The sequence below is a fragment of the Tyto alba genome, unplaced genomic scaffold, assembly GCF_018691265.1.
Source record: "Tyto alba isolate M040663 unplaced genomic scaffold, T.alba_DEE_v4.0 Super-Scaffold_42, whole genome shotgun sequence".
Classification (NCBI taxonomy): Eukaryota; Metazoa; Chordata; class Aves; order Strigiformes; family Tytonidae; genus Tyto; species Tyto alba.
Genome location: NW_024881318.1, coordinates 40,526,179 through 40,548,703, shown reverse-complemented (window position 1 = coordinate 40,548,703; position 22,525 = coordinate 40,526,179). Strand labels below are relative to the sequence as shown.

At 35.9% G+C, this 22,525-nt stretch overlaps 1 protein-coding gene across 3 annotated transcripts in view; it reads right to left on the bottom strand.

Moving 5' to 3' along the window:
* The window catches only part of DENND4C (DENN domain containing 4C), a 72,210-nt gene that overhangs the window by 17,494 nt on the left and 32,191 nt on the right, over positions 1–22,525 (bottom strand). The window contains exons 5-22 of one of the 3 annotated variants that reach the window (XM_033003836.2): positions 21,515–21,684; positions 19,710–19,951; positions 18,785–18,851; positions 18,065–18,123; positions 16,556–16,700; positions 16,020–16,195; positions 12,639–12,739; positions 10,938–11,156; positions 9,823–9,968; positions 8,631–8,666; positions 8,266–8,396; positions 7,214–7,346; positions 6,557–6,763; positions 5,769–5,897; positions 4,895–5,039; positions 4,420–4,566; positions 2,051–2,176; positions 1,133–1,273 (exon numbers count right to left, since the gene is read on the bottom strand). In XM_033003836.2, the coding sequence (XP_032859727.2) occupies positions 1,133–1,273; positions 2,051–2,176; positions 4,420–4,566; positions 4,895–5,039; positions 5,769–5,897; positions 6,557–6,763; positions 7,214–7,346; positions 8,266–8,396; positions 8,631–8,666; positions 9,823–9,968; positions 10,938–11,156; positions 12,639–12,739; positions 16,020–16,195; positions 16,556–16,700; positions 18,065–18,123; positions 18,785–18,851; positions 19,710–19,951; positions 21,515–21,684 (2,520 nt within the window). The remainder of the gene's footprint in view (positions 1–1,132; positions 1,274–2,050; positions 2,177–4,419; positions 4,567–4,894; positions 5,040–5,768; positions 5,898–6,556; positions 6,764–7,213; positions 7,347–8,265; positions 8,397–8,630; positions 8,667–9,822; positions 9,969–10,937; positions 11,157–12,638; positions 12,740–16,019; positions 16,196–16,555; positions 16,701–18,064; positions 18,124–18,784; positions 18,852–19,709; positions 19,952–21,514; positions 21,685–22,525) is intronic. The other 2 variants (XM_033003838.2, XM_033003837.2) reach the window with 2 other exon arrangements.

Genomic DNA, 22,525 nt, shown 5'->3' with positions numbered 1-22,525 from the left:
GCTGCAAAGGCATCCTGCAGATAAAGAGTCATCTACTCTTTGACTCCTTGAGGTCAAAGCCTTTTATGGCTTCTACCTCCTTCCCTGTGCCAACACCCATTTAGAAAGTAGATACTACATTACTGAATTAAAAGACTGTACAATTTTAAGTAAAGATTGCACTTGTTTTTTTCCAGAGCTATGTTCACAGATCTATGTATCAAACACAACAATTTATTCTAGTTCTGAAAAAAAACAATAATCATTGTGCGTGTCTGCACAACACAGAAGCACTACTTCATTTATGACACAGTCATATTTAGAAAAAGATAATTAAATTTAGCATTTGGAAGATATAAACTAATCTTATAAATATTCCCATTTCCTCAAGGGAATTGGGAATATTTATTTCCTAGACAGCTGTGTTAGCCAGGCAAAAGCCTCCCTAAGCCCAGGAATTCTACTACATTAGGATACCAGTAAAGGACCTGATGTACCATATCCACTGCTGGAGGATGTTTGAGTCTCACACTGATGCTGCTTCTTGACTAGTCACCAGTCATAATTGTCAGAAAGGTTCTGGGCAGCTTCTTGCCTGAGGCTTAATTTTTGCTGTCAAGCTACACTGGAGGTGAACTACATTGCCTAAGTCAAGGACAGGCACAAAGCCAGGAAAAAACCATGAGCCCCAAGATTTGGCTTTTAGGTATCCGTAAGTGTTCATCATAAAGCTCCAGATACATAAATAAATTTTGTATGGCACAAAGACAACATGCATTATTCCCAGGTTAAACATTGGCAATGTAAGCCACAGGAATAAAGAGACTTGTCCAAGGACAGCAAGGTTTAGGTGACAAAATCAAGAGTAGACACTCTAATTCTCTTGGTTTTCTAATACATTACTAAAACTCTTTCAGTGTGGGACAGAGAAAATCTTTATTTCAATCTACTCAACAGTGATTTTCAACCTTAGAATCCACAGGTTTCTTCTAAGTCACCTGCAAAGGATAATGGTGGAAAGCAAGTGTTGTGCAAGATATCTGCATCTCAAATAGAAGTTTTGTTTATTTTCACAGCATGAAAAAAGTCTGCAAAGCACTACAGTACAACAAGATCAGGACTTCAGCAAGCCCTGTTTCATCCAGTGACTCACCACCACTGCTTTTCCTTCCACTGCTATCAAAAATGCCAGATGGAACTTTCACAATACTGTTACCCCAAGCAGGGGGGTCTGTTGGAATATGAGTTTCTATATTCAGTTGTTGCTTTTCATCAGATTTCTCAGTACAAACTTCTATAAGAAAGAGAATGTGAACTTTAGTTAATTTAACTAATTTCATCTGCACTGTTATGGAAAACAAACTGTTACTTATGTAATTACAACATGAAGGATCAGTCCTGCTAAGTACTGAGCACTTCCTGGAAGTAACAGCCGGACAGATGACAGTAGACAGTATTATTAAGAGAGTGCTTAGCTGTTCACAAGGTTAAAACATATGTCAATTTCTACCCTTGGTATTTTTTCAATTAACCTAAGTAGAGCAGAAACAACAGTTCTCAGATTGTCATGCAGGGCTATCTCTCTAAGTACAGCTTTAGAAGCCCTAACTCACATTAAGGATCTAGTAACATAGATACAAAACAGATTCAGCAATGAGACAAAATACAGGAAAAATAATGGCAAAATCTGTATAGAAGAGAAGAGATGACCATATTTTCTACAGCTGGGAATAGATGATAGGAAAAAGTAGCACCTTTTACTGGGTGAACTGGTACAGCGAAAAAGATGGTTAAGTTTTCAAATATACAGAGGAATGGAATACAAAACATTGTGTGCCCAGCACTTGTCCAGTTTTTACATCTATATTAAATTAGTCTAACAAAAGGCAATTTCTACCTATATGTATTCCACTGTTATTATCCAGGGCACAGTAGTTCACCAGATTTCATATAGTCATATTTTGACCTTGGCAACATTATGAATTTTATACATTAAGTATTTGTGGTAGTCTAATCCATGAAGCAGATGTATAAAGAAAAGCCTTCATCAATGTAAACATTCATACTTAACCTCCTATTAGGTTTTCAGCTTTAGAAGAAATATCTTTCTCCAGTTCTGTTTCAGTTGCATGAAGACTATCCCCATCATCTCTTGAAAGTTCATCTTTGGATCCATAGCCCTGGTCTGACTGACCACCTGTTTGAAGGAATATAAACACATGCCTCTGATCTGTTTTTCTTTCTTAAATTTGGTTTTCAATATGATACCAGAAGAACTGAAATTAATGTTTCACGTTTTGTTTCACCAGAAAACTTCATCTTAAGATTACCAAAACACCTAATCTGTGCACAGAAAGATCTACTTGGTGATGGTGACAACAGAGATAATTAGGCTATACAATCCAAATTTACTTTTCTAATTATTATATTAAATACAAAGTTATTCCCCCCAGGAGCACTGTAGTGACTAACTACTTTTAACGCACTGTATGTCCCTCCATTCCATTCCCTTCTCATTAACATGAAATATTTCACTGAGGGTCAAGCTAAATTCTCAAATGCATCTACAAAAGAAATTTGGACAAGTGTAACAGCAATTGAGCAAGCTTCTAACAATGAATACATCCCAGAAAAGAACTGTACCATAAACTTTTCTGCATCTTTGTGTTATAATGCAAAGTGTAAAATATAATAAAGTAAAAATCTAAATGTTTTAAAAAGACTGATCTTCCACAATACCAGTTAATCTCTACAGCTGTAACTCATTCCTAATAAATAAGTAAGTAGTTTACAGTAGTGCAAAAAGTCTGCCTTAGGAAACAATTCAGAAAGATAGTCTCTTTTTTGTTATTTTTATCTGAAGTGCTGCTGCATATGCGAAAATACAAAAACACTATATGGAACATATCCCACAGCAACATGTTAAACATGATTATTTGAATGCCTTAGAGAACCTATCAGAATACATGACAATATTTTAAAAGATCAAAGTGTAAGTAGGTTACTGAGTGTGAGAGGTATTAGGAAGCTTCATAAAACTTGAGTGACAAGACATAATTTATCTACAAGACATATTACTGATGTTTATTTTACCAACAAAGAACAAACACATAAAAAAGAGTTAAATTTAAAAGTCTGACCAGCCATCAATTATTACATTTAGCTACTATATTAAGAACCTTTTATATAGAAAAGTAAGTTCTGACATTCTTCGGTCCTTATTTTCTATCATTTCAATAATGTTAGTATCCCTGCTTTGTACAGAAGTGAAAACACCCTATCAATAAATGGGTGAATTACCTGAAGAAGTAACATTCAAGGGTAGAAATAATGCACACGTGCATCCAAGGCTTCACACCATGTAAGTCTGCACCCCACACCGTGATAGCCAAGGACAAATGCGGCACCCAAGAGACAGCAAAGAGCAAAAAGCAGAGCAACAAAGAGCAGAGAGAAGGGAAGTTCAGTCATCTAGGCAGGCATATCAGATGAAGCATAGGAATCAGACTCAAAGTTCTCTTTACAGAAGGACTCACAATATTAAAAACAGGAAGAGTGTGCAAGAACCATGTATAAATTAAGTTTTGAAGTACACAAGGAAAGGAAGTTTAGTTGAGACTGTGCACAGGTAGGATGTAATCAGTACTAAAGCAGATAAGAAGAACCACTAATTTTGTCTTGCCATCTCAAGTGATTAACTTTCTGCACACTCTTTTTACTCCAGTTTGTCCAGAAGAGTGCACACCATGTTTAAGGCAGAGTTTTTTTCCAGCTTATCACCTCTCTTTCCACACTCACGGTGTCTCAAAGACTGTATGACAAGATTCTGATAATTTCTGTATTTTTCTCCAAGTTCAGCAATTTAGGAAGCAAGAAGCAAGAACTTAAGCAACTTAAGAATCTTGAATATGGCCTTTAAAAGCATAGTTTACTGTAATCATACATAATATACTAAATTCCAGGAATGATAATTAGGCTTTTCTGGATTATCACCAAGGAGCAACATTTTAAAGGGTTAGCTTCTCATCACCTCAGCAACTTTCACTCCTTTCCTTTAATGCAGAGAAAGATTTTATTCACACTATCATTTCTATGAACACATAACAATATATAAAATATACAGACTTGTATGTCAGAAGCTTGATTCCTTTTCTGAAGATTAGCATAAAAAGCAAGGTTCATGAGACCACAGCAAGACATTTATTTTAACATAACAGTACTTCTACTACAGTTCACTCTAAACTAAAGAGGCAGCATGATCTGCAGTAAACGAGTAATAATCAACAACAGTATTTTTCTTTAAATAGTTTAACTCCATGCTTCCTTCTCTATAGGCACAAGAGAGGAAAGTGGTGGTTGTGGAGACAAAAATCAACAGGCGACTAGAAAATTCAGCCTTTCGGGGGACTGTTAGTAGTGAAACCCAGCAGAATCTAGTACCTGTGCTAGAGTGATTATCAACGGAATCAAGCCTGACTAAGTCACTGACGAAGAGAGTGTGCTCCTCACTGTTAGCATCATTAGAACTATCCACGCTACCATGGCTCACCATGTCCCCATCACTTCCACCTGTGGTACTCCGCAGAGCTAAAGACATGAACGAGAGCTTGTTAGTAAGAGAGGATTTAACTTTTCAGGTTTTTAAATCTAACCTCTTCAGACAACAGTAAATACTTTTGCTTGCACATATAAAATAAGAATATGAAATTCTAGCAACAGAATTCAAGACAATTAATACTTCAGTGTGCAAAAGACATTCTAAGACTGTTTCGAGCATCAAGTTGGCAATAACAATCTTTATACACTTAAGGAATGATTTTTCACTTGTAAAAGCCACAATGTTAGCTGCAGTCCCTCAGAAAGCATTTCACGCTCCTGTTCAGCAGAAATAAATCCATTTCAACTAACATATTACCTGATATCACAGGTACTTGTAGGTTCTGCGTTGATTTCTTTAAGCACTGCCTAAACTGTGCTGTGCCACGAACTACATTTCGTACCTTTGTCCACAGGAATATGCCACTGCGGTTACTGCTAGGCCAAGGAGACTCTAAAACTGCCTACAGAAAGAGACATTGCAATAAAAACACAGTAAGAATGTTACACTAAGAAACACAGTAGAGTGAGAAACTTTTCTTTCCATACTCAAAAGGCAGTTCTTGTCAACTATGTGAAGAAGGACAAATATCTGAGTTTTTATGACCTTTTATGAGTGGTTCCATTTTATCTCACAGCTCTGGATACAATAGCTGTAACAGCGAACAATGGATCAAGATTTCTTTAAGTAAACAAGGTGGGTTTTGTTCTTATTTACATACTTCGGTAGCAGCAAAAGACCAGAGTAGCATTTCCTTTCCTATCAATATACACAGTTCACTTTACTAAGAAGTTTCATCATCCTATTACAGGAGCCTGGAATCAAGGAAAACAGGGGGAGGCTATTTCAACTAGCCCAGTTCCAGCCTTCATCCATCTTGGATCCTGATACCTTAACGGATACACCTAGGAACAGATGGGTTTGACATGGAAGCACTAGACAGGTTCCAAAACTTGGAAATGAAAACACTATAAATGCATGGTTCAACACAATTTTTGGTTAACTTAACAGTGTAAAACCATACACTGTAGTTCCAGTGAACCGTAAGTATGTTCAAAATGACTGTTTGCCCAACAGAATCAGCAAATCCATGTGAAGAGCTGCAAGTAACAATCTTCAAAACATGCTACAGGAGGAGTGACAACAGAAAGAGAGACATTGGTCCAGTATCCCTCATCAAGAATTCTCTTACCTTATTGTAATAACCATAGGTGATGGCATTTGGCTGTATTCCAGCATTTTTCATTTCAAAGAGGACTCTCACAGCCTGAACAGGCTGACCCCACAGTCCACAGAGCTGCATTACAACTCTGTAGCAGACCTGACAAGAAACAGAAATGCATAAATGGACTGGTGACAATGATTCTGAAATAGCTTAAGCTCTTCCCTGATTCCAACTTTATACATGCAAAAGGAAGTCATGTGAGAGCAGCTACTCAGTATATAACACTCAAAAGCCAGAAGAGGGAGCAAAAATTAAACAGGAAATCACACAAGCTGAAATAACATCAGCAGTCACAGTGTTGAGAATGCTGAATTTTTTTTTCCCACTTGGCTCTTCTGTTTGCAAAATAAAGGAGGGAAGGAAACGCCTACACAAAAAAGCTGGAAAACTTGCTGCTGTGTGCCTGTGGATACTACTGAAAGAATGGTGTGCTGCATACAAACCTATTACTCCTTCAGTTCAGTAAGGCTGCAATACCTTCAAAGTGCATTTTAAAAATAGGGATATTCAAAAATTTCCTTCTTGAAATAGTCTGGGAAAAGACCAACAACACTACGTTGGAGTACCTGACCCAGCTGACACTATGTTGGTAATGAAAAAGGAAATTAATTTCTAGTTGCCCTAGATCATTTCAAGGTGGCTTTAAAACAGGTTAAACTGTAAATATGCTTAACCTGGTGGTGGCAGTGAAACACACTATTTGCACCCTGCCTTCTATTCCATGTTTATGGTAACATTTTTATATTTGCACTTGCCTCATCTAGTGGTTCCACTTCAGTTTTCCTCATTTTAATCAGAACATCATATGCCTGCTGCAGTGCTTTGACCTTAGGATGTGCAACTCTGATGTAGGCTGGCAGACAAATAAACCATAGGCTGTAACTATGACTGAAGAGACACTTAGCCCACTGTGGGGGACTTACATAATACTTCTTGGCTAATTTATGGGCTGTTTTTATCTCCTGTAAGAGTGAAACAAAACAAAAAAGCAGACAAATATGTAACATCCTGAATCTAAAAGCCATTACTCACTCAGATACTGGCTTCTTAAAAGTAAGCATTTAATAATAATGGACATTCAACTGAAGCTCCTTTCTGCAAGCAAAAACCAGCATCAGAATTAACCCCCTTCTTTTTTTCTTTCCCATTCAAGCATTATTTTAAATTTCCTTTTGTTTTATATTACAGTCTGAAGCTTAAAAATGGGTTTGACAATAAATGGTATTCTCAGATGCTAGTTTGTTTATTTGTTGCCTTCTGTTTATTTCTTTCACAAGTGTTTGTTCTCAATGGTTGCAAAGACCTAACCTCTAACAACATTAACTTCTAGTATAAATAGGTACTGGCAATTTTACCAAAAAACTTCTTATCTTTTAGTATTCCAACAGTGATTACAGCAAGACTCATCTGACCTGTTTTGTCCTCTTTGCCATGAGTGCTGGACTATTTGAAATGCTGCTTCCAGCTGGGTGTCTGCTGAAGGAGAGCCTGAGCTCCTGTGGCCTGTCAAAGAGCTTGAAATCTAGTCGTGGGAAGTTTTTATAGCTATATAGATGATTAAAAAAAGAACAGAAAAGAAAAGCTTTTCAGTACCTGCTGATAGCAAGAAAGCCATACAAAGTCAACTTGTGTGCAAAGAACTGACAAACTGGAAAATAAAGAACTTGGGGGGGAGGGGAAAAGAAGAAGAAAAAAAAAGGGATAGAAGATAGCAAGATCCTTTTAGTCTTATTCACAAAGCTATCACAGGAGATACCTTGGACATTAAATCTCCATAGACAATGGAAACAAGAACCAGTCTGCTATCCATATCATGAAGGTCAGGTAAGCACAGGGATGATTAACAAGGACAACAGTTGGAAACAGAATCTTTGTGACCTCCAGGAGAGAGAGGAAGAAAAAAATCATACCCAGAATGTCTGAAACTCCACACTTCCTGCACAGGGCTGAAAAACACTGAATGAAACAAGTCTGAAAACTGGAGTGGGTGTTTTGTTCTTTTGGTTCACCAGCTACAGATCAGTATTACTGGGCAGATCCATTACCCACTCCCTGTCATTTCCACTGTGAAACAAAGTGCACTGCAGTTGCTACAAAATACACATAAATGACTTAAAACAGGAAGACACTGAATACCTGTAGAAAAGTATTACTCTAAAGTTGGCAAGAAGTTACTGAAAAATTAAAACCAAAATCCACATGCCCTCAAACATATACACACACACGCAAAACACTGAATTCTAGAGCTTCAGAAAATTCACACGCCCTCAAACTGACACACACAGACTAAAAAACCACTGACCTCTAGAGCTTCAGAAACTTAGAAGAATCTAGCCAGTTCGCATCTTTTTGAAGATTCTTCTGAACATTATATTAAGACAAGTCTTGCACCAAGGCAGAGCATCTGGCCTGCTTGATGTTATATGCATTCCAGCTTTACTGTATGTGGATGTTTAACTTGTACCTGTATTTTGGCACTCGCTCTTGTCCATCATCAGCGGGAGGTTCTGGTGGCATTATGAACACTGTGTGTTCACTTTTTTGTGATTCATCAAGCTCAATTAACCGCGTATCTTCAACAGAATCTACATCAACCTGAAAAACACAGTTTGTACTCTAAGTACTGAGTTTGGCTTTGGGATAAAATGTCCTTTTAAACATTAACTATGCTAGAATATGTAAAAAGATGTTTAATATATATTATATTTGATTATATATATAATATATAAATTGTGTTTGTTCTAATTACTCAAATATCAAGTCCACAGTCTTTTGTTTCACTTTTATTTAATGATCAGATAACTCTAAACACTTTGAAGGACAAAGTACCTTCTCTCCTTTTTCTGTTCCTTTATCTGGAAAGAGCTGGGGAAAAAGAAAAAGAAAAATATCAACTAAAAAAAAAATCCTAAATATTTCTATTAAAGCTGGGTCGTTTACTGGAATATTATATACAAAACACTAAATTTTCATATTACTGCAGAAGCAGTTAGCCTCTTTTCCAAATGCTTCCTTTGCAGAAAGTAAGAAAATGCGGCGATCAGCAAGCTTTCTATCTGTTGACATTATCTACTAAATACAAAATCCTAAATATATCAAATAAAAGCACTTTCCTTTAGTTTAATTGAAAGAAAATGCTGTTTTGCAGATATTTGCAATATGACAATTTAACTATGGAACACATTAATAACCTGCAGCATCAGATTATTAACAAGATTAGAAAAAGTATACTCTAGATGCCTACACCCCATACTTAGCAGGAGGAAAAATAAAGGCAAAGAAACTTGTAAACACTAATTTTGTGGTCTGTTTACAAATGTTAATTTGTTCAGAATCAATACTGAATCAAAGACTCATTCTATAAGACCTTGGTATGAAAATGAAGGTTCTGTCCAGAAAGAAACATACATACACACACACCTTTAAAAAATACATAAAATGCCCTAGCTCCTAATTTTTATGTTGCAAACATGGCATTTTACAGATGAAGCTATAAACTTAACAACCCATCTAGACCAGAACCATGCCAAAGAGACTTTGTTTCAAAAAACACAAATGGGTTACAGCAATCTTTCTCATATAAAATACACGCAACAAAAGGGGACCTTACCTGCATAAATCAGTTTTGACCACAAGTGGAGCAGTAGTCATGTTTTTGTGTTTTAAGTTTAAATTGTGTGAAAAAGAGCACCAATGCAAATGACCACTGGCAAATAATGTGATTAACATTTAAAGGGAAGACATGGATGGCATTGTGCCAAAGTGTCAGCTACTGGTATTCTTCACATTATCTTATAGCTTAAGATCCTACAGGGCTTTAATGAAATTTTCCTGCATCAATACAGAAAATGATAACCATGCAAGAAGATGAAGGAAGAAAATGACTCAGCAACAACCACCAAGAATTCCAATCCCTCAAAACATTTGATGCAGAGGGTATCTACCTTTACAACTGAAAACCAGGACAATAACACAAATTGGAAAGAAACATATAATTTAATAGTATTGTTATGTTTTTCACCTTTTCTATGCAGTCATCAAAAAATGCCAAGCCAGTATCCTTGTCACTCACAAAACTGCACTCTTCAATAAAGCGGCTGAATATCTGCGTTTTAGTGAGATGTATGTAGAACTTTGTATAGGCACGGTCTCTGCTTTTTAAAAATCCTGGTTATAAAAACAGACACACAACTGAATAACAGTTACAAGTTCCCTAAGAAATTAACATCTAAAGCATCAACACAGAATAGATAAAGTGCTAATAAATAAAGTATTGGCTTTATCAGTAAAAACAACTACTTATAACTACCTGTATCTGGAAGACTCAAATAACAGCTTTTTTTTTTTAATAATTACTTTTCACCATAGTTAACAATAGCAAACAATCACCCCCAGGTAACCAGCTCACTGTGTTGACTTTGTGCGCAAGAAAAAGAAAATGATGACCTTGTACACAAGTAGAAGTATTTAACAATTAGAACAATACTAAAATAAAATTATGTTATCCTAAGAGGTGATGGGCCTGAAAATATTTAAGACTTTCCAAATCTTTGACTAAAAATCTCTTCTCAAATCTCTCTTCCAGTAATTAGAAAAAAAAAAAAAATCAATCCCAAACAAAAAAAAACAGCCCTAAAACACCACCATCACATACAAAACACCTGTGACATTTTATCTAGCATTCAACTCATGAACAGATCTGAAAAGTCAAGGTGATAAAGTAAGATGACCTTTGCTGACCATTGTTTTGTTATGTTTATGATCTCTGCCCTGTTCTCTATCATCTTCCCATCTATATCAAGAACACTACTCCCTTCTTCATTACTGGGCTTCTGTCATTTTTGCTCTTTACAAATTGAGAATTATTCTTTCATTCCCAAGAGCTGCCCTTACAGAATATGCCAGACAGAGAGGGCATCATGATACTGAAAGACAGATTTTCTAATTCCAGAGCCATTGCAAAACTGAAGTTCTGTGTGCATATATCCATGCTCTAATCAACTTTGCATAGTTTAACTTTATACAATTGCAATTTTAAATATTACAAAGAGTTGATCTTTTGAAGTTAAGCAGCTCCTCAACCGTGAAGTTGTAACACTGCAAATGCTATAAGCAGCTGATTTGCTTCACCCTCACCTTGATGATCGAACAAGGAATCAGCAGCAGTTGCTTTATTTGAAGGTGCCTGCGTGATTGGCTTAAGGAATGTTCTGTAACCTTTTAAAATAGATGCCATGAAACGGAGAAAAGCTTCCTGGATCTCCATCTCAAGTTCTATCATCTTTTTCTGCCAGGAGAAATCTGCCTCAATAGGAGTCATTTCCACTGCAGAGCCTTCTTGAGTTTTCTGGTGAACTAGCAATGAACAACACATACAATCCTGTATTAAAATTCAGTGCATTCAAACAGGTAATTTTTGCAAGATGCAGAAGATGGGTTTTTCTTTTTTCTACTGGCCCATATTCACAAGTGACAAACAGCAGAAACCCTGTGATTTTCCAATTGATCTGGTCCATATAACAAGGTAGGTTACGTCAAGAGTTGATTATGTGTTTTTCTAACTCATCCAACCCTTGGGGACATGAAACAGTGAGAAGGATCTCAGTTGAGTTAATGTTACCACATATCCAACTGACTGTAGTCTTTCAGTAATCTATCAACACAAACACAAAGGACCATGTTTTCCCTGTTCTGAAGACTGCATGTCTAGAAGGAAACAACCCGAAACTATTTTTCTAAGCAAGATTCTAACATTTTACTGCACCAAAAGGTAGAAACAAGTAGATGACATTCAGAGTTTACTCTTGCATTCTTAAAAAAACAGTAGCAGGGACTGCTGAAAACTATAGTTCCATGCATTTTATTATTACAAAAATATCAGCTATCATAATACAAATATTTATATATAAATATAAATGAATACTATAACATTTCTTATTATGTTGACAAAATAGAAAAAGTAGCTATCTAAAAAAGACCACTAGTTCTGCTTAAGTAAAAATTAGGAAGTATTTCTATATTAGGTAGATTGCATGACATACCCCTATGATAAAACCAAAAGAAAATCTGAGGTTTTCTAACAGATTAAGTAAAGGCTATCTGCAAAAAGAAAAGAGTATAGAAAATTGAGGCAAGAACACCTACCTGTTAATTAGAGCACTTTTCTGTTTCTGTAATTTATAAAGTTGGTATATCTTGTATACCTGTGAGGGTATCACTGTGTCCTTCTCCACAATGATGCAGCCTAATATAGTCTGAACAAGCTTACCTTAAAGAGCCTATCTACAGTCAGAAAGAAGCAATACCTGAAAACTGTTATGTCCGCTACAACTTTGCTCTTACCTGTCCAAGTAATTAGGCTGAAGATTGCCAGTTTTTCTTTTGACAAAATACTTTGTCAAAATTTACCTACTTGATTATTTTTGTAGAAAAGTCTTTAACTGAGATACTCAGCAGTATCTGCACAACAGCTGAGATATTCAACATTATTTTACTCACATCCCCATTTCCTTTATTATTTTTATCAGAACTGTGAATATTGTTTTAGGTCAAGATCCAAATGTGTTTTAGCAGAATTTTTCTTAAATATAAAACTTAAACATACATAGATGCTAAAAAAAAAAAAAAAGCTCAAATTTTTAGAAGTCACAGCAAAGAAAATAGAAGTCTAAAAAAATAATTCACACCACATATAAGGAAGTCTTTACATTTATATACTAATTATAATGTAAGACTTGTGTGTATCAGAAAATTTAGTAATTTTCTTTGAATAACTACTTTTCCTGCTTTATGCAGTTCCTATTCTTACCCCTTCCCATTTTATTTTATATATTTCACCTGCTGCCAGCTGTGGGTGCAGCTTCTTTAAGGTGCTGAGCAGACTTTTACATGGCTTCTTAGGAAACTGCTTCCAGTTGGTGCTCTTCTTATCGTCTGATCTAAAACCCAGGGAGGGAATATGGGATATATAAAATACAGACCATATGAAAAAAGAATAGCTTGCACAGCCCTAGATGCTTCATTTTCAGAACATAGTAACTAAAAAGAAGAAATTATTTTGAAAATAAATCTTGTCATTGTCCCTATCTATATAAAATAATGGCAGTGACATAGCTCAGAATGTCATTTCCTCAGCTATAAAGCTATGAGTAGAGTTTTGTCCAGTCTGTATGGAGGATCTCCATTAAGATTTGATTTAGACTTTTTAGTTGAAGTGGCACTTACCTGATTTCCCCTTCAAGTATTTTTATCAGTCTTGCTAATATAATTTAAGCACACTAATCTGTATATGATTACTACGCAGTCTGTACTACCATAAACCTGCCATACTGCTACTCATACAAATAAAGGCAGTTTGGAATACAACATGAACTTGTTATTGCAAAATGCTGGAAGACCAGTCTGATAGCTTTACAGTCATATGGTGCACTGTAACAAGTCTATGGCAACTCAGTGCCAGCTTCAACCACAGGCTAGCAGGGACTAAGACAACTGGGAATTCAATTCACAGTGTGAAAATTATGTGGTTGATTAAGCAATGGAGTAAATTGGCCTAAAGGGATGCTAATCTTTGTTAGAAGGAGAATGGGTACAATGCCAGACCTTGTTTAAGCAGTCAGATATAAAGACAGAAAGAGTAGGGAGTAAATCCTGAGAACTCCTATGCCTCTCTCTGGCAGAAGGTGGGCGAGAAATGCTGTAACAGGGAGTACAACAAACCTTGTGGCCACAGGACCTAATCAGTTATTATTATCCAAGCTGATGATGTCACTGCTTGCTTTGCACTCTGCATCCGTGAAATGTTTGTTCAATTATTACTTGCTCAATTGGCTTCGACACAGAACTGTCTTAGGAAGGAAGCCAAAGTTTCAGGAGTTAAAGAACAAAAATGCCTCTTTACAGATGCCTTTGACCATTTTTTTCCCCACTATAATGACATGCCCATAAACAATGTAAGTGGTACTGTTCCAAAAATGTAAGGAAAAAAAATCTTGCTATAAAAATAAAACAAACTCTCAAATCTTTGCCCTAAAAAGGCTACTTTCCTTAACCAGCTTTCAATGTTACTTTCACAAATACAGTTGAAGACATCCAAAAAAAGGCATTAAGGAAGATACTGAATGAATAAAAGGCCTTTGGTGTTTTTGGCAGTAAATAAAGCTTCAGTCTACTGTGATTATGATAGCAGAAAAATTGCTCTAAAAAGACACTAGAAAGACTGATGTAGTAAAAAACATTTTCAAATGTTATTCTTCTATTATGCAGTCTTTCAAAGCTAGCAACAGTGTTGTTAAATGCTTTTACACCTTACTAAAAAAAGGCAGCATTGCCACAGAAATATAGGGGCAGAAACAGATGTGAGTTAAACAAAATGGAACATCAATATTTACTCACTAAAAGTGTAGTATTTTAGAATTCTGAATGATCCTCATTACTAAGCGCTTCAGGAAGATTTGGTTTTACCTACACATCTCCAAAAATGAAAAATGTCCTCATTTCTAGGTTTTAAAAACTCTATAATGCAGTTACCAACATCTCACATATGCCCAAGTCAAATATTACAGATGTCAAATTCCTCTGGATCTCAAATAAGTGGTACAGATGAGATATATCCAACATGGGCAGCAAAAGATCAGTTGACTATTGAAAGATAAATGGACTTATATGACAATAAAGGAAAAGGTGCAAAAATCTTTCCAGTTGAGTGCCTCATAAAAGGTCAGATGCTGGTTGATTTCTAGCTCAGTTACCAATCTAAATAAGGTTGGTACTTGATCTTTCTAGCAGTCCTCCCAATGAAATCCTGACATCTTTATCTCCCTGCTAAATTCTCTGTTTCTATCTCCTTCATTTTTCTGTAACCCAGTCTTCAACTTCCATTCTACTTATGAAGAAAAACATTCAGGTATTTTTCAATGTAAATATCTTCATATAAACAGGTTATCTTCCTTGAGTTTCTTCAATACATTCCCCTTTCACAACACTTACTGTAACTATTCTTTTGGTGACATAATACTTTGATAAACAGTGATTAAAACACATTGTGCTTTTTTAAGGGGGACCTAGGGGAAGGAGAAAAAAAAAAAAAAAACAAAAAAATAAACATAACTTGCTCCATTGCTTATTATTTACTTTGATGCTACTAATAAAACAAAGCATTTCAGTAACGTGAAGGGAACATTTGCTTCAGTAGAGGAAGGGTCCTTTTGATACAATGAAAATCAAGAAAGTATTCAACTGACCCACAGATCAAAGGATTAATTATAACTCAACTTAGTAAAAACAAAAATCAAGAGTTAAAAAGTGACATGAGATGAATTAAAATTGTATTTTTACAGAGAAAAGATGTGCACTTCATTTAGCGATGTTCACCCTCATCTTGAACTAGTTATAGATGCTTCTTTACATTTAGGATCTAATTCATTTAAAATTGAAAGGTAATTAGTAAGTTAGTGAATTAAACACCTAAAACAACTGAAATGTCAGTTCAGCTATTTGTACTCTCATTTAGATATATTATAGAAAAACAGAAGAGTTACTCTGAATTAGTCTTTCCTCAAGAATTTGTGAAGAAATTGTTCAAGCAACAACTTAAATTTAAGAAAAGCATTAAAAACCTAATAATTAAGTGAAAATATTATAGGTTGAATGTAGTCAAGACACGAAATTTTTCTTGATTGATCTCACCAAAAATTTGGCCCTTGTAATTTGAGAAAAAATTCTTTATTACCACTAGCACAAAGTGCCCCAAGTGTAAGATAGCATCAAAAGCTGTCATAAAGGGTCTTGAAGCACTCATGTTCATAGCAGTAATCACTGAACACAGGCAAAACAACTTCAACAGTGTTAAGTCAAGGTGAAAATCTAAGAAATGGTGGAACAGAAAAAAAAAAGCCGAACAACAAACTCTTCTTCTTCTTTTCTAGCTTTTGTCCCACTTCCCTAGTAAGCAGTACTAGAAGTGGAAAAACAAACCAAAACACATTACCATTGTTACTAAATTTATAGAAACATCTGCATCACATTTTTACAGGCAGTGCCAAGTTTCGACCCCTGATTTAGTAAGTTTTCATTTTCTATGAAGCATTAGAAATGAGAAAATTAGGAGGACACTAAGATACTAACCATATTAGATAAAACAGTGTTTAATAGTTCTATCTCCTGAGCATTTCAGTAATCACCATCTACAGATAAATGTAAAAACTCCATACAACTTACATGTACACCATGTTTGTGTCTAAGTCAATGCACACAATATCCTGTGGTGGATCGTACAGATCAAAGTATCGTGAATCAACTCCAACAATAAATGGAACAGGTGCACTTAGTACGGTGGCCAGAGACAAAGGACAGAGGGGTATATATGGACATTGCCACTGAAATGGAAATATCATCTGAAGTAAAAATGAAACGAAATCAACACATTAAAACAAGACAACAGATACTATACAATAAAACCCAACAAGTTACATGCACTGAGTTGAAATGAAATTGCTAAGAGCCTTGTAACACTATCAGAAAGGAGTCTTCAAGTTTGACCACTTATTTACAGCACATCTCTTAGTTATCTATGCAAAAATGTTGATCGTTCTAATAGCTGTAATAGTAAGACATGCTAGGACACCTTAACTAAATGCTACTGCTGGGAAAAATGATCATTTAGTGCATCGATCATTTTAACTTAAAAAAGCCTGTAACAACTGTGGAGTTTGAACCGATTTATCTCACTGCTGTACAGAACACTTTGTACTTACAGCTACTACAGCTTCAGCAACTCCTGTCAACACAGCTGGTCTAAGAGAATGGAGGAGGATCTTGCCTTCTAGTAATACAAAGAGTAACAGAGTGGCACAGTTTTCCGGTCCAAGATTCATGAGCAGAGTGCTAAAGTTTGCTCCACTAAGGGGTGATGGGAAAGGGGAAGAGAATAAGAATGTTACAGAAGAAAAAAAGTTACTACTGTCAAACTTCGGACAGCTGTTTGAGACCAACTAGTTGAATAGCTAATATTACCACACATCAAATATCTACTTATCTATCACTTCAACACGTGACTTGTACTGCCACAGAGAAACCCAAGTTCAAATTCTATTGCTAAAGAAACATATGCTATACCACTCTGCTGCTGAGTTTGTGTTGTTTATGCTACTCTCTCTCATATATGCACAGGCATCTTGTCTTTGCAACAGTAAAACAGATCTAAATGGTTAACAACTAATCCAAGCAAAAATAACACCAGTAGTTTTATATGATGACGTCAGGCAAAAATTATGGACTAGGGAATCCATTTGATCTTAGAATCACATTATCAGATTCTAATACTAGTCAAGTAAAATCAATCCATCATTCTGATGGCAACATGCCTTTAGTTTCTACAGTGTAGACTCCATTTCATTTGTTTATATTGTACACATTTAGGAATTGTAGTAGCATCTGTAAGAGCACAGGGGATGTAAAATCTGTACTCAGAAAAGTGCCTGCATGTTACTTTGCAGCTTGGTGGCTGGTTGAAATTTTTCACTTAAGAGGCTGTGTAACAGATGTGATTAAATGTGGGATTCTTCTGTGTACAGAATATTGTGTGATTATATTTAGGGGGGGGGGAGAAGCAGGGAATTAAAAAGGAATAATATTTTAAACTTAAAAACAAAAACAAATTAAAAAAAAAAAAAAAAAAAAAAAAAAACAAAACAAAACAAAAAAATCATCCAAACAAAACCCCATGTCACTATCATAGGGCACTCCAGCCCAGAAGATGCAGGTAGTATCCACAGAGACTCCATCAACCTTCAAGCACAAATACCAATTTTTAGGTATAATTTTGAATTTCCAATACGTTTGCACACTTGCGCATTGACTGACTTCACATAACTGCTTGACATAAGTGTCTCTCTTGAATACAAAAAGGGAAAAAAACAAGATAACAAACAGTCTGTTTCTGCTTACTACACAGGTTTTGAAAATATTAGATTTTAAATCCATTTTTTTTATTATTTCCCCTTACAACCTGCTGCTTCTTTCTTCAGAGTTCCTACAATAGTCTGGCAATTCATCTTTATTTTAGGATAATCAGTGATATTATTCTCCCACAAGGGACAGGTCTATGTCAAAAAGACAACACTGTATAATATTATAATGTGTACTGAGCTTTCTGTTATAAGATCTAATAATATTGCAGTAACGTTTGGCTTCCTTCTACGAATTGTTCTTATTTGCCTCTGAATTTTTCAAGTAGCATATATTTAAAGCATTAATAATGATACCTTAATGGTAATGGTGTAGAAACTGGCTGAGACAATATTAATGCATCATGGGCAGAAAGCTGAAACACAAAGCAGTAAGTGATTGATATGGACAACTCCCAAATTAATACACTGTAAGATTCCAATATAAATGTATAACCATAGTCTCATAAACCACCTGGCAGAGTCACAATGTCATGCAAGAGATGCAAATCAGAGACAATTTTTGGGACTTGTGTTCAGTAGGTCAACAGAGCTTTTATTAGTCACTGAAACTATTCTCAGAAGCTATAGGAAATTGTGCTTCAGTGTTAAACACATAACTGCTGCTAGGTGACTAAACAGAGAAGCACAAGAGACAGTGACCTGGGGAACTAACCTTTGACCCACAGTAGTGGGTGGACAAATGAGAGAAAGAAACACACACACATCCCCCAATGAAGTAATATAAATGGTGTCTGTAAAATGAAAGAATAATATATGGCAGAAATTTCAAAGGTGCAAGTAGGATGCTGCTGTCATACACACCACCTGAAGTCTGAGATAGTTTCCGGTGCTAAGTTAACCCTGGTTTATATCAGTGAAAGAGAAGGCCAACCCACCCATCTCCTCCCCTCACCCTTCCAGCAGATGGGTATTCAAGCTGAGTAAAAAGCCTAAAGTGAGAAACCAGGCTTTCTAAACCAAGAAAGAGGGTTTGCCATTATTGTAACTAAAAACGAAAGCAAATGGTTTGCCTACCTGCACTAGAATTCTCGGCCTTTGTGGTGAAGGGAAAGGTATATTGTGCATAAAATGGGATATGTGCCTGAAAAGAAGACAAGATGTTAGAAAACCAGCACCGGAGACTAATCAGAGACTGAAAACAATTTTAATCACATTTTGGAATTACTGTCATACCATGCTTTAGAAAAGTTGTTAAGATTTATTTACTGTTTTGATAAGTTTAAGAGCCTATTATGCAAACTGAAACAAAGAAGCTCCATTCAGTCACATTTCACGCACGAAAATTAATACTGGCAGCTTCAGATATGTATGCAAAAGATAGGAACACAGTGGCATTTAGGCAAGCCGTTTAAAATCCCAGGCAGCCTAGCTCCATTCCTACAGAGTTTCTAATGAAACATAGCTAAGAGAAACTGTATACTTCCAGACTAATACAGTCTTGAAGGTAACCTTGAATTTCAGCAAACTTCTAGGACGGTGAAAAGCATCCTCTATAGAATTTAAATACACATACATGCACACAACCTGCACTAGTTAGAGTGCTTGTGTTGTGGTTGGAAACAAACTATTCATGGCTAATGCACAGAGTCCCTGAGCTTATATTTATTAACCTAAAATGAAGGACTGCAAATGTCAGCATGCATATTATATATAGCTCAGTCATTTTCTGTGTTTGATGTAGTTAAGAGAAAGGTAAACAGGCTTGACATATTCTAACAAAAAAGACACAGTAAAATCCAGTTCCCTTTCTGGGAACTGCAAGAGTCACTACTATTAAACAGAAGCAGCAACAATTTCTATCAGTACAACATAAGCCACACAGTACAATCAAGAGGATGGAGCAAATGTCCCAAGTAAGTGTGACACGTATAAATCGCACGATTTCTTGAGCTAATGTAACTACCTTCTGACATCATCTTGAAAAAAGTTTTTTACATACTTTTCAATGGGAAGAGGATGAGGTCCAGAGACAGAGAGTTTGTAGATGAACATAAGAAATTTTCTAAACGCTTCAAAGAAAGGCCAGTGTGAGAGAAGGCAGATGCATTTGTTGGAATTGATGGACTTGGAAGTAACCACTTTTCTCTCTACAGCTGTCAGGAGACCCAGCTGCAACTGTTGTTTTTCTGTTAGCAGCTCCCGGGGATAAGGCTCATAAAACTGAATAGCAGCACCATAAACCTAAGAGATGAAGAAAAACAGTTGAGCATACCCAGTATTTAACAGGAGATTCAGTTAGAACTTTCAAAGCGTTCTTATGTCTTTGGTGTTTGCACACACACTAGTGTTTTTGCTGGTAACTTGTAAAATTACTTTTAATTTTTGTCACATACACAAAGTATCCTTATAAATTAAATGCTTTGGATTTTTGTGACTCTCTTCCTCTTCCTCACTGTACTTTCCTCAACAAAGTGTTCATAGTAAATTGAAAGGAAAGGAACCAAATTGCATGCTGTGACAAAATGTTATTCATTAACTGTTATGATCAAAAAAAACCCACAAACCCTCATGAAATGCTTCTGTTCAGTAAATTCCCCTATCATTACCACACTAAACAATAAAATTATTTTAGCTTTGATGTCATTTTTATTAAGCTAAACTGCTACTGACATTTTCTAATAATCTCTGCCTACTTGGCAGAGTTTCGTAATTAACTGAATTCAGGTAAGCTTAGCAAAAGGAAAACAGGGAAAGATGGATACCACACTATACATTCTCTCTGAGAAAAATACTGTCATATACTGCATTCTTCCTTGCAAAAGCAGTATTAATATTTTGGAAAAAGACTTTTTTGTTGTTTGCATATGGAGAAGTACATAAATTTCCCTGATAGGGGACTGAGGCAGAGTGAAAATTGAGCTATTATCACTAATAGAGCCAAACTGCTGTTTATTAGTCACAGGAAGCTGATCACACATTGCAGTCACTTATTCTCCTGTGCAGTTCATACACAACACACACAGACAGAGCTGGCAAGCTGAACCAACAGCTGGGAGACCAACCCCAAACAAGGGCTCTCTTGCTTCATCAGGTGTACCTATAATCATATAGTCTCTGTCTTTGTACAGCAGACACTGCCTTCTCACGTTAGCTGAGTCATGCAACATATTTCTGATGCTGGTGTGTTTTGGTGGCCTTATACAGATTCCAAAGATGGCTTGTGTTTTGAATATATCACTTCATGTGAATAGAACAGGATCAGTGGACCCAGGAGCTCATCAGAGTTCTTGAGAGCCTTTCATATGCTACATCTTGGCACATACTTTTCCTTTCCCTACTCTGGTGTTTTCTGGTAACTATTCTTCTGTTCACGCACATAAATACCTACAGAGCCCAATTACACACATGCATACAGAAGTGGCTTTTAAGGTAACCACAGGAAAACTGTAACAACTTAAACATTGCTAACACGTGGTAAATGAACATTTCTTTAATGTGTAGCCTACATTTCCATTCCCAGAAACTTCTTACTTGAAAGAACACGGAAATCCATGAGCTGTGAGTTTTGGTTTTCTTAAGTATATGGTTCTGCTTACATGGGACAAAACAGCATGGTCTTCCAGCTATTTCCTGGTTTGGCTTACTTCCATCTCATATGAACACTTAAGAAATACAGTTTTATAAGGAAAGTATTTAGCAAGTTATTTTGTAGTATTTATTAAATACAGAAGAAACAATGCCTATTTATCTCCATAGCAGCCATGTGAACTAAAAGCAGAATCTAGTCAGAGTTTGGAGGCATACCTTTTCTGCAGAAGAGCAAGTCAGTACAAATGTTGAGAATACTGGTAGTGGATATTTGGTTTGAGGGTCCCAGCACTCAATAGTAGCTCCCATAGGAAGGCAGAAGAGAGGTACAGATTCTGACAGTGGAAATGACTCATAGTTCTCTTGAGGATATCTGAAAATTAAGCCTTCAGAATGGGAGAAGGAAAAGTAAGCACATTTGTTCTGCAAGCCCTGAATAATGCAAGCAATCTATTTTCCACAATGTACAGCAAAGTCTGGTTATCTGGACTTTCTTCTTCTGCAGATGTAATCTTCAGTTATAAAGTCTCCCATCTGAAAGTAAGACTAAGTCATACAAGTAAGAATAATTTTAAAATTGTGTATGAATACTGAAGCACTCTCATTTGGTAACAGCTCAAAAAACAGTACATAGTACAAACTAGTGAAGACTTTTACTTTAAACCAGCTGGGAATTACCTGTGCTATTTAAATGTGCCATTAGAATGGACTTTGTTACAAAGAAATTCCTATGAAGAAAGTGATAATTTATCTACTGTAAAAACATCAGCAGTAACTCCCTTGAAAATAGGATGAACTAGCTGACTGTCCATATTATCTGCTAGTCAGTCAACATGTTAAATTTAAACAAATTGTTTATTCAGTTTTCAGAAGTATATCTAACTCTTGTTGGTAGAAAACAGGCATACAAGCATTGTTTTACTATTGGTGTTTATCTAGCTTATTTCATGGTACATGGACTTCCTTTCCTATGCTTTCCACTTCTACTTGGTAGCTTATTCCTTTCAAATGAATTTGGTGCATTTAGTGCTTGGTAGAAAATGTTTTGAAAGGTTTTTTTTGGACATCTTCAGAAAAAGAATAACAATCTGTAGCAAAGCATTAAAAAACTTACAAAAGTCAGACAAAATAAAATACTTTTTGTCATTTATTGTTCAGAATATTCTTCACCCTCCTCAAATAGGAAACAAGTGAATAGCTGTGGAACTGAAGCAAAGAAACACATTT